The sequence below is a fragment of the Euprymna scolopes genome, chromosome 45 (assembly GCF_053919585.1).
Source record: "Euprymna scolopes isolate OS-2025 chromosome 45, ASM5391958v1, whole genome shotgun sequence".
Taxonomy (NCBI): domain Eukaryota; kingdom Metazoa; phylum Mollusca; class Cephalopoda; order Sepiida; family Sepiolidae; genus Euprymna; species Euprymna scolopes.
In genome coordinates, this window is record NC_136526.1 from 55,041,561 (window position 1) to 55,062,005 (window position 20,445).

General features: G+C 35.2%; 1 protein-coding gene across 1 annotated transcript in view; it reads left to right on the forward strand.

Annotated features, from left to right (window-relative positions):
* Positions 1–20,445, forward strand: part of LOC145269674 (TPR and ankyrin repeat-containing protein 1-like) — a 199,491-nt gene that overhangs the window by 162,290 nt on the left and 16,756 nt on the right. Inside the window, exons 25-29 of the mRNA XM_080125382.1 lie at positions 4,238–4,456; positions 6,116–6,438; positions 11,144–11,308; positions 16,079–16,301; positions 18,086–18,436. Of these exons, the coding sequence (XP_079981508.1) occupies positions 4,238–4,456; positions 6,116–6,438; positions 11,144–11,308; positions 16,079–16,301; positions 18,086–18,436 (1,281 nt within the window). The remainder of the gene's footprint in view (positions 1–4,237; positions 4,457–6,115; positions 6,439–11,143; positions 11,309–16,078; positions 16,302–18,085; positions 18,437–20,445) is intronic.

Sequence of the window (20,445 nt, forward strand, 5' to 3'; positions counted from 1 at the left end):
TTCTTTTGGTCGGAAAGAGGGGGAGAGGCATAGTTCTGGTGTTGGCTTTGCAATAAAATCAAATATTGCTGACTCTCTGGAGGCTCTTCCTCTGGGCGGTGACGATCGTTTAATGACCTTTAGAATGGGACTCACAGCTAGAACAGGACTGACACTGGTAAGTTGCTATGCACCAACTCTAAATGCAGAAGTAGAAGCCACAAACTTCTACGAAAAGCTTGGTGACATAGCAAGAAACGTAAGCTTTCATGACAAGATCTTACTGATGAGAGATTTCAATGCCCGGGTAGGCTTGGGCAGGGAGACATAGGGAAATGTGATTGGGACTCATGGTATGGGGAAAATAAACGACAATGGAATTCGCTTGTCATTTTGTAGTTAACATGGGCTGTTCATTACAAACACTGTTTCAGCAGCCAAATCGTAAAAGCACATGGATGCACCCAAGGTCCAAGCATTGGCATCTTATTGACTTTGTTATAACCCGGAAAAGATACAGGAGATATATTTTTTGAGTCGTTCATTTCATGACTCATGTTGGCTGTCGGATCACGCCCTGATTCGATGCAAGACATCACTGAAACTACGACCTAAGGGCCGAAGGCATACAATTAAGATGCCAAAGCCATTGAATATGGAAGAACTGAACACTGAAAAGAAAGAATTATCAACATGCCTTGATAGAGTTCAAAATAGACTTCGTAGCCTCGTAGGAGATGTCCTTTTCTCCTCCTTGCAACCGCTATCTCACAGAAGAGATGTTGAGAGTTTGTCTCTGATGTATCGTTATTTCCATGGAAAGTGTTCAACTGAGCTTCAATCTATGGTCCCCCCTCGCAAAACTTTCACAAGAAACACTCGTCTAGCTGTAAACACTATCAATAATTTCCCCCACTCTTTATCTGTGCCTAAACCTAAACGTAGATTCCATGAACAAAGCTTCTTTCTTAGAACTGCACGCCTGTGGAATTGTCTTCCGTTTTCCTGCTTTCCGGCTGACTACAATATGGTTGTGTTCAAGTCTAAAGTAAATAAGTTCTTGATGAGCCGTTCCATATAAGTTATCAAATTTACCAAATTTTCATTACTAATGATTACTATATTAACCAATTTCTACTGTACACTCTTTAACCCTTATCCTTGAGTGGCCTCTGGGCCTTGATAATGTGGTGATGCCTTTGTAAAAGAAAAAAAAGTTAGATGCGAAGTTGAACGAAATTGTGATAAACAATGATATTGAAGAGTCCTGGAAGAAATTGCGGGATGCCATCTATGAATGTTCAAACGAAGTACTAGGACTTCCCAAGAGGAGGCATCAGGATTGGTTAAACGAAAATGACATTGAAATTCAGGGTATTTTAGACCGGATGCACTCTTCGCACAGGGCCTGGATATCAGCGAAGAGGTCGGCTTATCTCGTGTCAGGAGGGATGTTTGGTGCCGATTGAGGAAAAATGAAAAGATTGGTGGTCTGCAAAAGCCTCTGAGCTCCGGGCTGCTTTTGATAGGAAAGATGCGAGGGTATTTTATGAGGGTCTGAAAGAAGTTTTTGGACCACAACAATGTGGTACTTCACCTGTTATGGGGGCAGATGGTACAACCTTGTTGACTGATAAGAATGACCTTAACAGCTAGAAGGACCATTTTGAAGGAGTGCTGAACTCTTCTGATGTTGACGATGATGTTTTGAGTCCTTTGCCTGCAAGAATCCTAGATGTGATTCCTAATTTTTCTGAAGTTCTCGCAGCTGTAAAACAAATGCTACTGAGAAAGTGTGCAGGTGATGATGGTATACTGGCTGAAATATTCAAGTTTGGGGGGAACACACTTTTGAAAAAACTTTTGGAGTTATTCATCAGGATCTGGGAAGGTGGTTCTGTACCTCAGATTTCAGGAACTCGTCAATAATCCATCTCTTCAAGAATAAAGGAAAGCGCATTGATTGTGATAACTACCGTGGAATATCACTGCTCTCTGTGGCTGTAAAAGTACTAGCCAGGGTCATTTTGAACAGGATAATCATTCATCTAGTAGACAAAATTTATCCTGAGACGCAGTGTGGTTTTAGATCTGGAAGGGGAACCATCGACATGATCTACTGTTTACGTCAAGTTGCAGAGAAGGCACGTGAGAAAAATCAGGATCTGTTTGTCGTTTTTATCGACTTAACCAAGTCGTTTGACTCTGTCAACAGTCGCACTTTGGAAGGTTTTGAATAACAAATGCCGAGATAAGTGGAGAGCACATACAGCACCTAGTATTCCCAAATGGTCACCCATCTGGTACTAACCAGGCTCAACGTTGCTTAACTTCGGTGATCTGACCAGAACCAGTGTGTCAACACAATTATGCCGCGCTATTATATGAGTTGGGTGCCATCAGCTAGAATCGAAATTGGAAGCAAAATTTATGAAGAATTCTTAGTAAAAATTATTACAAGATGCAAGCAAGCAAGGATGGGCGAAGGGTCCACAGAATTTTATATTTCTTAAGATTAGCATGTGTGTATCTATTTACTTGCCTCTCCATGACAGTTAGACACAAGGTCGTTTGTTTTTTTTATGTGGGGAAAATTCAGCTCCTCAAAAAGGGGCAATCTGGATAGGACCAAAAATAAAAATTGTCTGTCATGTAGGATTTCTCCACTGATCGAGGACAGAAAAGATAATTTGTAATATCAGAACAAATACTACACTGTGATCCTTTCACGAGAATATGGAGGTACATGTAAGAGCAGACGGAAAGTTCTGAGTCATTCAAGGTAAAAACCGGTACGAAACAGGATTGTGTTATGACACCTGTGCTCTTTGCCATCTTTTCAATCATGCTCGAGCATGCTTTTAAAGATTACACGCAAGGTGTCCATTTTAAGTTTAGAACTACCAGGGGTCTTTTTAATCATCAAACATTCAACGCTAAAACACTAACAAGAAGCAAAATGGTTTGTGATTTTCTTTTTGCAGACGATGCTGCACTCGCGGCCACTTCATTTGAAGAAGCACAAGAATTAGTTGACAAGTTTTTCAATGCCGCAAAAGCATTTGGTTTGACGATTAGTATTAAAAAGACAGAAGTTATCTACCAACCAAAGCCCACCCCGTTGGAGCAAGGTGGTGTGAATATTCAGAGACCAGAATATGAAATTAGAGGCATAATAACGGTTCTTTATAAGATGTTCAGCGATGGATGAACCGTAGGTATTATTGTAAACCTCAGATGGTGAATAATTTGCAAAATATAACTTTTTTTTTACAAAGTCATCATTTATCAAGGCTTAAATAAGTGTACAGTAGTCAATGGGACAATATCATAGTAATCATTAGTAGTGGAAATTTATTGAATTGTATTACTTGGGGACGGCTCAAGAAGTTGTTTACGTTGAACTTGAAGACGACCATATTGTAGTCAGCTGAAAAGCAGGGAAACAGAAGAGTTCTACAGGCGCGCAGTTTTAAGAAAGCTTTGTTCATGGAATCTACGTTTTGGGTTTCGACACGGATAAAGAGTGGGGAATTATTGATACTAGTTTCAGTTAGACTAGTATTTTTCTGTGAAAGATTGGCAAAGGGGAACCATAGATCGAAGCTCAGATAAGCACTTGCCATAAAAATAGTGATAAAGCAGAGAAAATCTTGCAACATCTCTACTGTTGGAAAGGTCGCAGGGGAAAAAAAAGGGGGCATTCTCTCAGGCTACGGAGCCTACTTTGAACCCTGTCAAGGCAGAATAAGGTCTTTCTAGCAGCTCCTAGGACATGCTTTGCTCTTATACAGGTAAAAAATTGCATCTGAACCATTTTTTCAGCAACCTTGGCAACAGATTTCATGTACCATTTCAGATCAGGAGTAAAGGTCAGGCCCATAAGCTTGTGAAAAGCTGGACTCTCCCCATGCGAGAGCCATTCATTTCAAATGATGCCAGATGGGATCAGTGTTGATGTGACGATAGAAGCTTGGTTTTAGATGCATTAAAATTAACCAGCCACCTCTTTCCCCATTGCTCCACGTGCTCAAGATCAGAGGAGAGAATCAGAACTTTGTCTGGGGGAGATGCTCTTTTCAAATTTAAGTCTGAATGAGCCATGTGGTAAAAGCAACGCGTGTTCGCTGCAAAATAATGTACAGACGAGATTTGTTTGAATTCATCACTGAAGTTATCGAGCCAAATGCAGACAAAATAGACGTCCGTTGAAACAGTTATTTCTGTATATAAGTTTTCTTGTTTGTTCTGTTTTCAGATGTGTTCCAGCAGGCAAACCGACCACGCCCTCTTGATTTCAATCCAGAACAGCACAAAATTCTTAATTCCGAGCTTAAGCTTCTCTACACAGCATTGACCAGAGCTCGTGTCAATCTCTGGATATTTGACACGGATGTCAACAAGAGGGCACCAATGTTTGATTATTTGAAATCATTGGATTTAGTCGATACAATTAATACAGATCTCAAAGCTGAAGGTAATCTGTTTTGATTTTTTTTGGGGGGGGGGTCGCTTTATCGTTTTTTGTTTTCGCTTTTGCTTTTTTTGTATTCACTTTGAACAAGTTTTTTTTTTTTTTTTTTTTTTTTTTTTTTTTTTTTTTTTTTTCCAAAGAAAAGTCAAAAACGGTAAACATGATTATCTGAAATTGTTTTTCTGTTGCACCTTTTTTTTTTTTTTTTTTTTTTTTTTTTTTTTTTTTTTTTTTTTCCATGCTTATTTTTGAGATACCAGCTAGGGGCACCCGGCTTGCTGGGCATAAAATACAATTAAATATTTTTTAATTTTGCAGATTTCCTATTGCAGAACCAATTCTATTGTACCCAATATATTGTCTCTGTGTGTGTGTGTGTGCGCGCCTGTCTCTCAGATTTTGTAATTCATCTCCATTTCAGTTTTTTTCTCGACAACTTGCACATCTAAAACTTTTTCCAAAAACAATTTTGCAGATATAAATACACTGATCTTTGTTTTCTTTTTTTTGTCCTTTTTTTGTCCTTTTTTTGTCCTTTTTTTGTCCTTTCTTCTTTTTCTTGTTTCCTTTTCTTTGTTTTTCCTTTTCTATTTTTGTCTCCTCTTTTTTGTTTGTCTCATTTCCAATATCTGAAACCATAACTATACTATTACTTTAAAATATTTGCACAAAATATAAAAATTCATAAGAAACAAATTAGGCACAAGGCCATTCAAGTGTAATGGGTGTCATTGTTCATCCTTCAAATACTAAAAATTATCTATCCTACTCTTAACTAGAAATATTTCAGTCACCACAATACCACATTCACTCCAGGCACTGTCCTACTAAGAAAACCCCAAATTTGAAAAAGTTTTGAATTATTTACAGTAATAACATTTAATGGGGGGGGGGAAGATGGGGGGAATAAACAAGATAAAATAAAAATTGGTTAATAAGACCCCAACTCTTTCTAAAATAAAAGCTTTCGGTTTGCAGAAAACAAGCAAGTCAATCTCTAAGTGGGAGTAGGATCTAAGTGAGTGAAAAGAAAGAGTATCTAAAACTATATTATTTCTTCTATTTTTCCCCTTTCTCTCTTTTTTTTTCTATGATCCACAGCTCATTCTTTTATTTCATAAAACAATTTTGCAGATATGTCTCTCTCTGTCTGTCTCTCTTTCTCTCTGTGTGCGTGTGCCTGTCTCTCAGGTTTTGTAATTCATCTCCATTTCAGTTTTTTTCTCGACAACTTGTACATCTAAAACTTTTCCAAAAACAATTTTGCAGATATAAATACACTGATCTTTGCCGAGGAGTTTTGTTTTCTTTTTTTTTTGTCCTTTTTTTGTCCTTTTTTCTTTTTCTTGTTTCCTTTTCTTTGTTTGTTTTTCCTTTTTTATTTTTGTCTCCTTTTTTGTTTCTCTTCATTTCCAATATCTGAAACCATAACTATACTATTACTTTAAAATATTTGCACAAAATATAAACATTCATAATTTTTTTCCACTTTCTCTCTTTTTTTCTATGAAAACAAGCAAGTCAATCTCTAAGTGGGAGTGGTTTCTAAGTGAGTGAAAAGAAAGTATCTAAAACTAAAACTATATTTCTTCTATTTTTCCCCTTTCCCTTTTTTTCTATGATCCACAACTCATTCTTTTATTTCCAAAAACAATTTTGCAGATATAAATACACTGATCTTTGCCGAGGAGTCGACAAGAGAAATGTGGTTGCAGCGTGGTGATGACTTCATGCGTAAATCCCTATACAAAATAGCAGCTAAATGTTACAATCTCGGAGACCACAAGCAACAGGAGAACCTAGCACTTGCCAATCACCATGCACTGACAGCCCAACGTTGCTCAGACGTGCAGACAAAAAGGGAGAATTTCTTGCAGGCTGGCCAATTCTACATGGAATGCAATCAACATATCAAAGCTGCGAAATGTCTTGGCTTTGCCAAAGAAAAATTACTAAGTGCAGAGATTTTTGAAAAATGTTGTGAGGTAAGTTAGAATCGGTTTAATGTATATTTTACGTGCATTGGATGGTTTTTAGAAATTGTTGAAAAAAAAAATTGCCAAAACTCCTAATCAACGTCACAATTCTTACAAACTCTTTTAGACTTAAACCGTAATTCATAGCATTAATTCCACATCTATACTCTCTCTTGGCTGTCAAACAATTTGACTTCCTGTCCTTTCCAATTCATCTTTCTTATAACCACTATTCTCCCGTATCTCTGACCTCCTCTTTATTCATCTCTTTTTCTCTCAAATCCTTAATCTTCACGACTAATACTGCATAATCGTGTTGACGCACCAGTTCTCATTACACCAAAGTTTCTTATAACAACTATTCCCCTCATATGCAAATTAATGCCACACGTATATGAAACATCCATTTATAAACATATTTTCCTTTTTTTTTCTTTTCCCAATTCTGTCACCTGACAGGCTAAACAGCGGCACTAAACTTGAACCGTAATTCACAACACCAACTATCAATGTCTACACTTTTTCTCGGTTATCAAAATCTCAACTCCTTGTCCTCTTCAATTCCTCCTTATAGATGTTCTTATCCTCATATGCAAATTACTGCCAAGAACCCATCTACAAGTTTTTCTTTACTCCCATAATCCTGTCACTCGACAGGCTAATTAGAGGTGCTGCCGCTTGTGTTTTTATGACAGAAAGACTTATCTCTGACCAGGTCTTCATTTATCCCTCTTTCTCTAAAATTTATCGTTATCAGTATAACACAAGCAGAGTGTGAAAAGTTCTGCCATGTCATGACTGATGCTCCCTCCCTCCCTCCCTCTTACAGCACGAACAACGTCAGTACATCGTAAGAATTCTTCCCAAAAATGTTGAAGCGCATCACTATCCCCCTCATATGCAAATTAATGCTACATGTATATGAAGAATCTATCTACAAACTTATAGTTTTTTCTCCTTTTTCTTTTCCCAATTCTGTCACCTAGCGCTAAACGTAAACCGTAATTCACCAACTATCAATGTCTACACTTTTTCCCTCGGCTATCAAAATCTCAACCCTGTCCTCTTCAATTCCTCTTTCTCACAACTTCTATTACCCTCATACGCAAATTAATGTCAAGAACCCATCCATAAGTTTTTCTTTACCCCCCCCCCTCCATCCTGTCACCTGACAGGATAGAGGCGCTTCTGCTTGTGTTTTTATGACAGTAATTGACTTTTATCTCTGACCAGGTCTTCATTTATCCCTCTTTCTCTCAAATTTATCGTTATCAGTATAACACAAGCAGGGTGTGAAAAGTTCTGGCATGTCATGACTGATGCTCCCTCCCTCCCTCCCTCTTACAGCACGAACAACATCAGTACATCTTAAGAATTCTTCCCAAAAATGTTGAAGCGCATCAGGTTCAGTTAAATTGATCGCTATTATTTGATGGTTACGTCTTTTTATTTTGCTTTCAAATGTATCCTCATCGATTCCCCATATGCTTTCCCTGGCCTTCCCCTGACGATTAGAAAATAAAATGTGAACCATGGGTTTATTTTTTGTCATCCTGTTCATTTCTAGCATTACATGTGCAATGTTTCTGACAAAGGGGGAAGAATTGCTGTTTATTTTATTTTTTTTTTTTTTGTCAAATCTTTACATATAACGTTTGTTGTTGCCTAATTTTTTCACTTTAAGTGTTTTATATATTTTTAAATTTTTCACTGCTATCGAATCGCACCTTGTCTGGAATGGATTCCATTAAAATAAAAATGCTACCTCGGCTGTTCCACATCTGCTAATCCAAGAACTTCTACCCATTCTTTCAACGTTCCATACCATATTTGAAATCTTCTTTATGGCAACTGACTTTTATCTCTGGCCAGGTCTTTATTTATCCTTTTTTTCTTTTTTCTCAAATTAATATTTTATCGGTATAACATGAACAGGATGCGACAAGTATGCCACTCCCATATGATGGGGCCGTGCATTCAAATGGAGAGCCAGCCACACTCGGTTATATAAAGTTCTAACACTTATAACCTGTAACCTTGCTCATATCGTATATCTCTCTATATATAAAATGAACTCCTTCCCCCCCCCCTCGTTTTGACCTTAATAGAATTAAAAATCAAGACATTTCATGCAAATGTAATATGCACAAACTGCAGCACAGTATCTGTGTGTTATAGGCCTATTACCTCTCCACTTGGTTACAATCAATGGAAGTGGTAAAATCTTTTCTCTCTAATAAATTCCTTCTTCCCCTGCAACCACTTAACACTGTTGCTGGATCGTTCACAAGGAACAGTTACGAAGGAACACCGGTTTGATTCGTAGTTGCTTAAAAAAAACTGGAATTAACCGAACCGAAGAGTTACTTGCTGTGTTTTTGGTTTTTGATTTTCCGAACACGTTTTTCCGTGATTTTTGCTTTGTTTTTCTGATTTCTTTTATAAAGAAATTTTATGTTCGCAGTTTTCTTTGTGTTGGTTTTGCCGTTTTTATTTAAAAAATTTTTTTAATATTAATACAGGATTATTACTTTGCTTATCCCCCCCTCCCCCTATCCAACACAGACACCTTTAAACAACCGGGCAATGCTGTATACCCCCCGCTAGTTTTGAATAAAACATAATTTTAATTTTTATTATATTTACTATACAATAATGCCCTTTTCTATTTTATTTCAATAAATCGCTTCACAATGAAAAGCAACGGAAGAGAAGGGACTGATTTGCTTTGTCACAATTTCTGTTTATGAAAATTTTTTTTTTTTAATATTAAATTTTAAGCATGTTTTCAATAATTAAAAACTAATTTCAAGAATTAAAATAAGATTTTAAAAAAACCAAACTTTTCAATCTAATATAAATCTCACCCGTCTGTTTAAATGTATGTTTCTGTCTGCCTAAAACTTTCGACAGGCGATGGATTTTCACGAGATCAGTATCGTTTTCACGAGTTCAGTATCGTTTAAGAGCTCGACCATTCAGATTATGAATATAAAAAAATTGGCGAAAAACATTAATTCCTTCACCCTCAATTGGGGCCTTTTTCTACAGAGGGATTTTTTTTTTTTTTTTTTTTTTTTTTTTTTTTTTTTTTGGCGATACTTTAGAAAGTCATCTGCTTTTTGATTGACTAGCCTTAATTTAAACCTTCACCACTTCTGGTTTGGCGATGAACATGACAGCAAAGACTTTTTTTTTTTTTTTTTTCTTTCTTTTCTTCAAGCACACACCTCCAAATACCCGGGCAACACCGGAATCCCTGGCTTTTTATGAAAAGAATGCTCAGAAAATGTTTAAAAAAAAAAAAAAAAAAAAATTCATGCACAGGGGATATAGGCATGAAAGAAAAAGCGAAGGAACTGATTTGCTTTGTCACCATCATCATCGGCGGTCACTCGTGTCCGAGTAAGACTGTCCTCCGTTGTGGCTTCTGTGGGTCCTCAGGTGAGCATAGAGCCCAATCCTAGACCCAATTTTTCTTGTGCAATTTGGGCAGATAAAGGTAGTGGTGGTGGGGTTGGGTGTGTCTGGTTGATAATCTGTCCTTTCTGTGCTTGTGTTTATCCTCAGCAGCTTGATTTAGGTCACTACTATAAAGCGCAGCACCTTCGTGGACAGCGCTCCTCCATGCCAACCTGCTCCCAGCCATGTCCTCCCATGTCTCAAGGTCCATGTGAAACCGCTTTAGATTTACTTTGATGTTGTCCTTATACCTCATCTTTTGCCCACGCTTTCCCTCAACAAGCTAAGAGTAGAAAATCGTCACCATTTCCTGTAGTAAAATGCTGGAAGTTAGGAAGTTAGGAAGTATGTCAGCTGACAGTCAAAAGCAGCTTGCAATGGTTACTTCCCTTTGCTAATTTGTTTATTCGGTTAATGAATTAAAAAAATACGTTTGTATTCTAAAATGGTTTCACCTGGGTACTTGTACAGTTTAATGAAGACATTAAAAAGAAATGAAATCTGCGGAGAAAAGTTATATTGTACGTATCCATTATGGAATGAAGTCCCCCCCCCAAAAAAAAATTCGCTCAATTTGATCAAATTTTTTTTTCAGAAATCTTCAGTCGAAAACGTACAATTTAACTTTTTTTTTTTTAAATTTATTTTTGCTATTTTCATTTTTTTTAATGTCTTAATTAAACTGTACAAATACCGATTGTTGTAATATGCTGTTCAGATTTTGGCGTCAAAACTGAACATTTTTTTTTAATCTTAAATTTTAAGCGTGTTTTTCAATAATTAAAAACTAATTTCAAGAATTAAAATAAGATTAAAAAAAAACCCAAACTTTTCAATCTAATATAAATCTCACCCGTCTGTTTAAATGCATGTTTCTGTCTGCCTAAAACTTGACACGCGATGGATTTTCACGAGCTCAGTATCGTTTTCACGAGCTCAGTATCGTTTTCACGAGCTCAGTATCGTTTTCACGAGCTCAGTATCGTTTTCACGAGCTCAGTATCGTTTTCACGAGCTCAGTATCGTTTTCACGAGATCAGTATCGTTTTCACGAGATCAGTATCGTTTTCACGAGATCAGTATCGTTTTACAGCTCGACCATTCAGATAATGAATATAAAAAAAATTGGCGAAAAACATTAAAGACAATGTCACTTCATTAATGTAAAGTAAAATTCATTGTACTTGTTTTCTTCGATTTATCTTTTTTCCTAATACAACAATAAATGTTTTTAACATTTTTATCTTTTTAGTACGAGTCTGCGGGTAAAGCTTATCTTCTTTTGCAAAAGCCGGCCAAAGCAACAGAATGTTTTGAAAAGCTGCAACAATTTGATCGAGCCGTGGAAATTTCGCATGACTCGAAGATGTTCGATCGTGCAATTGATTTGGTGAATCAGTACAATGCTCTTGTCGAGGTTCGTATCCAATTTATTACTAACGACCTAGCTCACTTACCGTAGAATAAAATTTCTTTGATAGAGCTGTAATTATATATATTATAAAAATTACAATTAAGGACTATCCACTTATCAAGTGTTTCCTTTTCAGATTAAATGTTTTTAACTCTTTTTCAAAGTTTTAACATGTTTTATTAACTATTTGCTCTTATATATATATATATATATATATATATATATATATAGGAAATTTATTACTGTGAGTCCAGAATGAGTTTACAAATTGTTTCAACTAGAGGAAAATCCTCAAAGAGAGGAAAAATCCAACTAGCATCATCAGAATTCATAGATGGACTAAGTTATAAAGTCAAATAAAAATGGAAAGATCGTAGATAAAGGGGAGTTAGAAAAGAAGGGGGAGTGGTGGGGAGAGGACGTTGGAGTTTAAAGTAGTAGGAGTGTATTAAAAAAAGAGAGGGGTTTATAATTAAATATTAATTATGTGTAAATTCTTATATACGTGTTTTTTAACGGTTTAAACTTAAAAGACGCTACTTTTGTTGATAACGGCATAAGTAACAGTTAATTTAAAGGATCACCATGGCAACAGGTTGGAGAGTTAATGTTAGTGAAGGAACGGGTTGAAAATGGGGTTTAAAGTAATTTAGCCGGGCGGGGAGAGATTGAAAGATATTTATTGTTTATAAAATGGAAAGAAAAAGAAAAGGAAAAATAAGTTAATGAATTATACTTTACAGGTTTATTTTAATATATATATATATATATATATATATATGAGAGAAAGAATAAATGACAAAAATTTATGTTCCAAAATTCATGTTGACCATCTTATTTATTCCTTTAATTCAGTTGACTTATACAACTCAATCACATAATTCTTATATCAATCAGTGAATCTATTATGATTCACTGATTGATATAATAATTAAATGATTGATTTTGCGCTATGAAACAGATACTGTCAAGAATTGTATAAGTCAACTGAATTAGAGGAATAAATTATAAGATGGTCAACATCATGAATTTTGGAATATAACTTTTTGTCATTTATTCTCTATATTACTCTGTAATTACATTGAGCTTCTTAAATAAGGATTGATATATATTATTAGTAAATATATTTCTACAGAAATATATATATATATATATATATATATATATTTATAAAACGATATTTGTAAAACGATTCATAATTGTGAATTAACAATCAGTTTCAAAAAGAAAAACAAACAAAATCAACTCAATTGTTGATTGTTTCGGAAACGCTGCCTTACTCACGACTAAAATGCTAGTTTTATTTTGGTGTCTTTAACCCCCCCCCCCCCACACACCATTTTTTTCTTATGAGGAGACTGTTTTTAAAGGACAAAACTTTTGTCAAATTATTGTCAATTTAAATAAAATGAACATCGTTTCTGAAACGATCGTACAATCGAATTGATTTTGTTTGTTTTTCCTTTGGAAATTGATTTTTAATTCAAAATTATGAATCGTTTTACTCAACATTAATATAGCTCTAGAATATCTATACCTATTGAGCTTATTATATATCTAAAGTACAATGGCACTGTTTTCTTTTAAAAGTATTAATACATTGACTAATACATTAAAATAAACTCTGCTCTTTAGACTCCAGGTCTAATTCCATCTAAAACAATATTTAAAAAATGTGTGCGTGTATATATATATATAAAATCCGATCCCGCATTTTGCTAATTCCTACCCTCTGATGAGAAGGAAAGTATTTCTTTGAAACTCCGCGGATTAAGGACTATCCACTGATCTAGTGTTTCCTTTTCAGATTAAATATGTTTTTAACTCCTTTCAAAGTGTTTTTTAACATGTTTTATTAACTGTTTGCTCATTATATATGATTCTTAAATATATAACTCTATCCTAACCCCCCCCCCCATTTTTGCTGATGAGGAGACTGTTTTTAAAGGACAAAACTTTTGTCAAATTATTGTCAATTTTTTTTCATTAGAAATATATAGTAGTGTTGGGGTGATTAATCGGAATGGGGGGAAAAAATCGGAGCTTTTCAAGGGTATAAGTCTGGAAAAAAAAAAAAAAAAGAAAAAAAAAAAATTCAGACTTATACCCTTGAAAAGTTAGTCTGAACGAAAAGCGCTTCGGGTGTATTTTAATGATCTCGTTTTTAATCGACTTATTTATTTTACTGAATTGTACACTTGTTACATGTAACTTCCCCCATTTTTTTTCCTCTTCCTCACCCCGTTTTCCATCTGTGTGTGTGAGTGAAAGTGTCTGCCTGTGTACATTTTCCTTCGCAATAACTCTGTTAATTTTTAGTCTACAGACTCGATATTTGATATGTAGGGTACTGAGATTTGGGAAAATCTTTGATTGGTTTTCGGCCAGAAATTTGGCGATTAAGGGGTCAAAGTTCAATGATTTGACCTTTGAGAACTCTACCAAACTCCTCCGACAATTTTGGGTCTAAGCACTTGAAATTTTAGATATAGATTCCTTGGACATGGATCTAACTTAATAACTCGATTTGAGCCCAAAATAATAAATTTTAAGAGGTCGTAATAGGGGTCAAAGTTAAAAACATTGACAGTTTTCTTTGTTTTTTTTGCTCCACATACACCTCAAAACACCTGGCCAATGCCGGATTGAAATGCTAGTATATATATATATATATATATATATAACTTATGTTGTTTGCAAAAAAGTTGACTGTATTAGGTTGACAGTTCTTGTGGAACTTAAAATTTTGATTTCAAATGATGTATTTGTGAAGTTTTTTGTTATACCTTTGCTATATCGTTTTAAATACCTTTGCTATATCGTTTTAAATACCTTTGCTATATCGTTTTAAATACCTTTGCTATATCGTTTTAAATACCTTTGCTATATCGTTTTAAATACCTTTGCTATATCGTTTTAAATACCTTTGCTATATCGTTTTAAATACCTTTGCTATATCGTTTTAAATACCTTTGCTATATCGTTTTAAATACCTTTGCTATATCGTTTTAAATACCTTTGCTATATCGTTTTAAATACCTTTGCTATATCGTTTTAAATACCTTTGCTATATCGTTTTAAATACCTTTGCTATATCGTTTTAAATACCTTTGCTATATCGTTTTAAATACCTTTGCTATATCGTTTTAAATACCTTTGCTATATCGTTTTAAATACCTTTGCTATATCGTTTTAAATACCTTTGCTATATCGTTTTAAATACCTTTGCTATATCGTTTTAAATACCTTTGCTATATCGTTTTAAATACCTTTGCTATATCGTTTTAAATACCTTTGCTATATCGTTTTAAATACCTTTGCTATATCGTTTTAAATACCTTTGCTATATCGTTTTAAATACCTTTGCTATATCGTTTTAAATACCTTTGCTATATCGTTTTAAATACCTTTGCTATATCGTTTTAAATACCTTTGCTATATCGTTTTAAATACCTTTGCTATATCGTTTTAAAGTCTTTTTCGTTGTCTCATCGTTTAAATTACAATCATTTTTTAAAAAATTCAGTTTTTGAGTACATGATGAAAAAAGCAAATTCGCACAATTTTCTTATTTTTAATTCAAGCTAGGCCGAAAAGCTACTAAAACAGCTCGCGATATCAACAAAGCATTTAGGCTCAGGAACCACTACCGAACGCACATCACAATGGTGGTTTAAAAAATTTCGTGGTGGTGACAAGTCTTGAAGGTGATGAACAGTGGTCAGCCATCGATTGTTTACAATCAAAAGCCTTAGTTGAAGCCGATCCATATAACTGTTCAAGAACTTGCTTCTTAAATGTAGCATATACAATGATTTTTCAACCATATGAGAAAGATTGGAAAGACAAAAACTTGATACATGGGTGCCCCGCGTCTTGAATGACGGCCAAAAGAAACGCCATTATGAAGTATCATGTGTTTTATGCAACAAGAACTTCTTGGCCGGGTTGTAACTTGCAATGGAAAGTGGGTGCTTTATTACAACCAGCGATGCTCGTTTCTGGTTAGATGCTGACGAAGTTCCATGATACTTCCCAAAGCCAGAGTTTCACCAAAAAGAAAAGTCATACTGTTTGGTGGTCTGCAATCAGTTTCATCAGATTTTTTTTTTTTAAGCAGACAAAACCGTTAAGGTGGAAACACTGTCAACAAATGGATGAAATGCATCAGAAACTTCGACAACAACGCCCAGCATTAGTCAACAGAAAAGACTCGATGCTCATCCATGACAATGACCGACTGCATGTTGCTAAATCGACCCTGCAGAAGTTGAACAAATTAAGCTACAAAACTCTACCTCATCTGCTATACTCTCCAGACCTCTCATCTACTGAATACCACTTCTTCAAGCATCTCTACAACATTCTGTGAGAAATGCTTCAAAAAACCTAAGCAATATCAAAAATGCCTTCAGTGATTTTTTTTTTTTTTTTTTTTTTTTTTACTGGCATAAATACACTTGCTTTGTCTTGGCAAAGGTGCTGATTCTGATGTTTGTTTTCAAGATGTTAGTAATCATTCCAGGATGCAATTTTCCTAACATCTAGAAAGAAATTAGACTTGGGAAAATTGCTTTCTGGAATGAATACTATTTTTATTCCAGATGTGAGTAATCACGCCAGAATGCATTATGGCGTGATCACTAACATTTTGAATAAAAATTAGACTTGAGAAAATTTAATTCTGATATGTTTAAGTTAAAAACTGCAAAAACTTTGTTAACTGATACATAAAAAAGAACATTTGAGCACAAATTTCTTTTTCCTTTCCAGTCCTATGTCCAAAAAGGTGAAGCTGTGCCTGAAGTCCTCATCAAACACAAGCCGCAGAAAAACCTCACGTATCTCTGCCTCCAATCGGCCAACGCACATCACAGTAAAGGAGAAACTGATAAAATGAAGAACGTCCTTAACAAATTAAAGTCGGATGAGAAAATGGAATTTCTCGAGAAAAAGGGATTAATCAGCTTGGCAGCGGAAATGTTGTTTGAAGAAGGTAAGGAATGCACGTCCATATTTGACCTTGTCCTCGAGTGGCCTCTGGGCTTGATAAGTGACGAATGCACGTCTATATTTGCTCTTGCCGCGTGATGACCTATATCATCGAAACTAAAGTGATGGTTTTTTTTTTTTTTTTTTTTTTTTTTAAATAAAAAAAGAAAAATGAAATTTGCATTTTATGGGCTTTTTAAATTTGCGCATCAATATTTAAACTTATTTGTAAAAAAAAAAATAAAATTTAAAATGCATGGCTTAAACTTACATTCATATTTAAATTTATACAATGCTTGCAACAAGAAAAAAATTCCTTAAACTTGTTGACTTTCAAAATTTCTATTTTATATTTGACTTTGGTTGTATCTGGTGATGACCTATATCAATTAAACTAAATTATTTTTTCTATTTAAAAATGTTAAAGAATATTTGCATCGCTTAACCTAAATTTAATGTGAACAACTTGATGAGCTGTTAAGTTTTTTTTTTTTTTTTTTTTTTTTTTTTTTTCAGTGATCACTTATCAAGGCCCAGAAGCCACTCAGGGATAAGGGTTATTGCAAGTACATTACGTTAGTGTGGAGATTTGATGGAGTGTACATTAGGAATTTGTTAACATTGGACTTGAAGACATCCAAGTTGTAGTCCGGTGGGAAGCAGGCAGACGGAACAGTTCCACAGGCATGCAGTTCTAAGAAAGAAGCTTTGTTCATGGAATCCGCGTTTTGATTTAGGCACAGATATAGAGTGGGGGAAATTTTTCAGTGGATTCAGCTAGACGGGTGTTTTTTGTGAAAAATAGGCGAGGGGGGGGGTGGCCAGAGATTCGAGTTTAGACGAGCACCTGCCATGGAAATAACGATAAAACAAGGATAGGCTCGCAACGTCTCTTCTGTGGGAGAGAGGTTTCAGGGTAGAGAAAAGGGCATCCCCCACTAAGCCACAAAGTCTATTTTGTACTCTGCCAAGGCAGGATAGGCTGTTTCTAGCAGCTCCTTCCCAGATATGGCAACAGTATTCCATCCTTGTAAGTAATCCAAATTACCAAACTTCTAACGATTACTATGATATTGTCCTTTTGACCACTGTACATTCTTTTACCTTTATCCTCGAGTGGCCTCTAGGCTTTGATACGTGGCGATTCCTTTGAAAAAAAAAAAGTTAAAAACAATTTGCATTGTATTGGCTTCTTAGACTCGCATTTAAATTTACACATTTGCATCAAGGAGAAAAACAGTTCAAAATAGACTTCGTAGCCTTGTAGGAGATGTCCTTTTCTCTTCCCTGCAACCTCTATCTCACAGAAGAGATGTTGCAAGTTTGTCTCTGATGTATCGTTATTTTCATGGAAAGTGTTCGACTGAGCTACAGTCTATGGTCCCCCCTCGCCTAACTTTCACAAGAAACGCTCGTCTAGCTGAAAACACTATCAATAATTCCCCCCGACTCTTTATCTGTGCCTAAACCTAAACGTAGATTCCATGAACAAAGCTTCTTTCTTAGAACTGCACGCCTGTGGAATTGTCTTCCGTTTTCCTGCTTTCCGGCTGACTACAATAGGGTTGTGTTCAAGTCTAACGTAAATAAGTTCTTGATGAGCCGTTCCATATAAGTTATCAAATTTACCGAATTTTCATTACTAATGATTACTATATTGTCCAATTTCTACTGTACACACTCTATTAGCCTTATCCTTGAGTGGCCTCTTGGCCTTGATAATGTGATGATGCCTGTGTAAAAAAAAAAAAAAAACATCCCTTAAACAAACTTAACTTTTCTTTTCAGGTCAGCTTGAAAAGTCCATACAGTTGTTGAGACGTAATGGACGTTATAAAAAATCTATTGAGCTAGCGAGAAGATCGGGCGGAGATTTGTTGCTGGCTAATTGTCTCTACACGTTCGCACAGCATAAATACGTGACGTTGAAGAATGCAGATGAGAATCTAGACACCACTGCACTAAAAGAACAGATTACTCTTCTACTGGACGAAGCGAAGACGTGTTACCAACGAACGGCAGATAGGAACGGGCACAGCTTGTGCTTATTGTTGCTGAGTTATGTAAATAACGATACAAATAGTGCGGCCGAAGCCTTAACCAGTTTTCTTCGGATTTCCCCGCATCCAAATATCGCAGGTTTGTTACCGTTTAATACATTTTTTGTTTTTAAACAATTCCTTGGTTTCTTTCTTTTGTTTTTCTTTTTAAATTCTTGTTCATCCCAAAGAACGGTTATCGCATGGGTGGGTGGGGGGGGGGGGTCAGATTTATTGAGAGGGCAAACTGAGTGGAGAGTTGTGCCACAAGATGCTTTTTCACATTACATTTAAAATTTGCATGACTATACGTCCAAAGGGAACAGGTGGGAATTCTAAAGATGAATATCATAAAGGCATCTAGGATTCTGTACATTGAACTTTGCTGCTGATCAGGGGGGGGGCTTTACATTAAAAGGGTGCAAGAGCAGTAATTTATCAACACCTTCTGTGAAAATACTGGTATAAACAGGCATTAGGATGTAAAACTATGGTGATGTGACAGTGTTGGAACTTGACAGACAATGCGAAACTTACTAGAAACCTGTTTTTGCACTCTTTGACCAAGATAGCTGTATGCATAGTTGATGGATTTATAAAAAGATAACTTATTGGCAGTTGTGATAAATTTCCTAGCCTGATAGAGGGAGGCTACCTTCTTTGCAGCAGACTTGGCAATGTCTTGAATACTTAATCTACTGCATGTTGCCTGAGAATGCAGGGTCCAAGGAATTTAAGATTAGCACTCTTCCAAAAATCCTATCAACAATGATGTCCTGAATATGACCTTAAACTATATCAGCTAGTGAGGCCCCAGCTTGTGGGCTTTGAGGAGTGTGGAGCCACTCTTTAATTGCCATTGCTCCCAGATCTACTCTGACCCAAAGTGGTAGTACCTGTTAGTCCCAACTATGGGTTAAATAGAAACCGACTTAAAAAAAAATAAATATATTCTATTAAAAACTTTTTCTTCAAAATCACTGGATACGGCATTAAATAACCTGAAAAAGGTTGATAGGCCATAAAACAACCAACCAACCTATCAACAATAACAATTGGTTAGAAAAAGAGAATGAGCTTCAAATGTTACCATTTTTTTTTTTTTTTTTTTTTTTTTTCTCTCAAGCTCCTTACTTGTCAGGAGTGATTTCCATAAAACAGTAAAACACTGCTACCTCAACTGTTCTACATCTACTAATCCAAGAGTTCTTATCCATTATTTCAAGGCACCATACGGTTCTGACATCAAATAGCCTCATGACTTGTCTGGAGTGATATCCATAAAAAATATTTAAAACTATACGCATTATTGTTCATACGTTCTTTTTATTGAAACGGATGCCATATTGAATCAAAATTTCATTTTCTAAAAACGTGCTTTACTTTTTACAGGAGGCAAATTATCTGCAAGATAACCCTAACCCTAACCCTGTCATGTAAAACTTGGGCTTAAATTTTCTATTTTTATAGATGGTTTGCAATCTGCAGCTATCCTTGTAGAACATGTACAGCGGAAGGAAATAGATGAGATGTTCGATATCGTAAAAGCTATTGAAATGGGTCATAAACATGAAAAAGATTTGAGATATATAATAGGTTGATTGGGATGAAGATAGAACACAATAAAACCAACGACTAATCTTAGAAATGATTATACAGCAACCTTTTGTGATATTTAGGATTCAACTGACAATCTATCCATCTTCTTGAGTGGTTTTTAGCTTTAATATTGACGGCTTTTGTATTTTTTTTTATCTACTAGCAGTATCTTGGGGTTCTACTGTATTAAAAATAAATTTAAAAATAACATTTGCAATATGAGACTAAGTATTAAGATCAAAACCTTTTTGTTTTCTTTTCAAAAACAAAAAATTAAAACAAACTTTTGATAATGCCGGTTTTGTTTTTTTTCCCCCTTTTACAAACAACTATAAAATGGTGAATACGAGCAAATTAAACTTATTCCAAATGTCAAATTAATAATAATAAAATTAAATGCTTAAACCATTTTTTTAAAAATAACTTCTCAACTGCGATATTTATTATTGCTTTATGAAATAAAAAAAAAATATCTGTTTTTGAAAATAAATTTAGTGTCAAATCTCGATA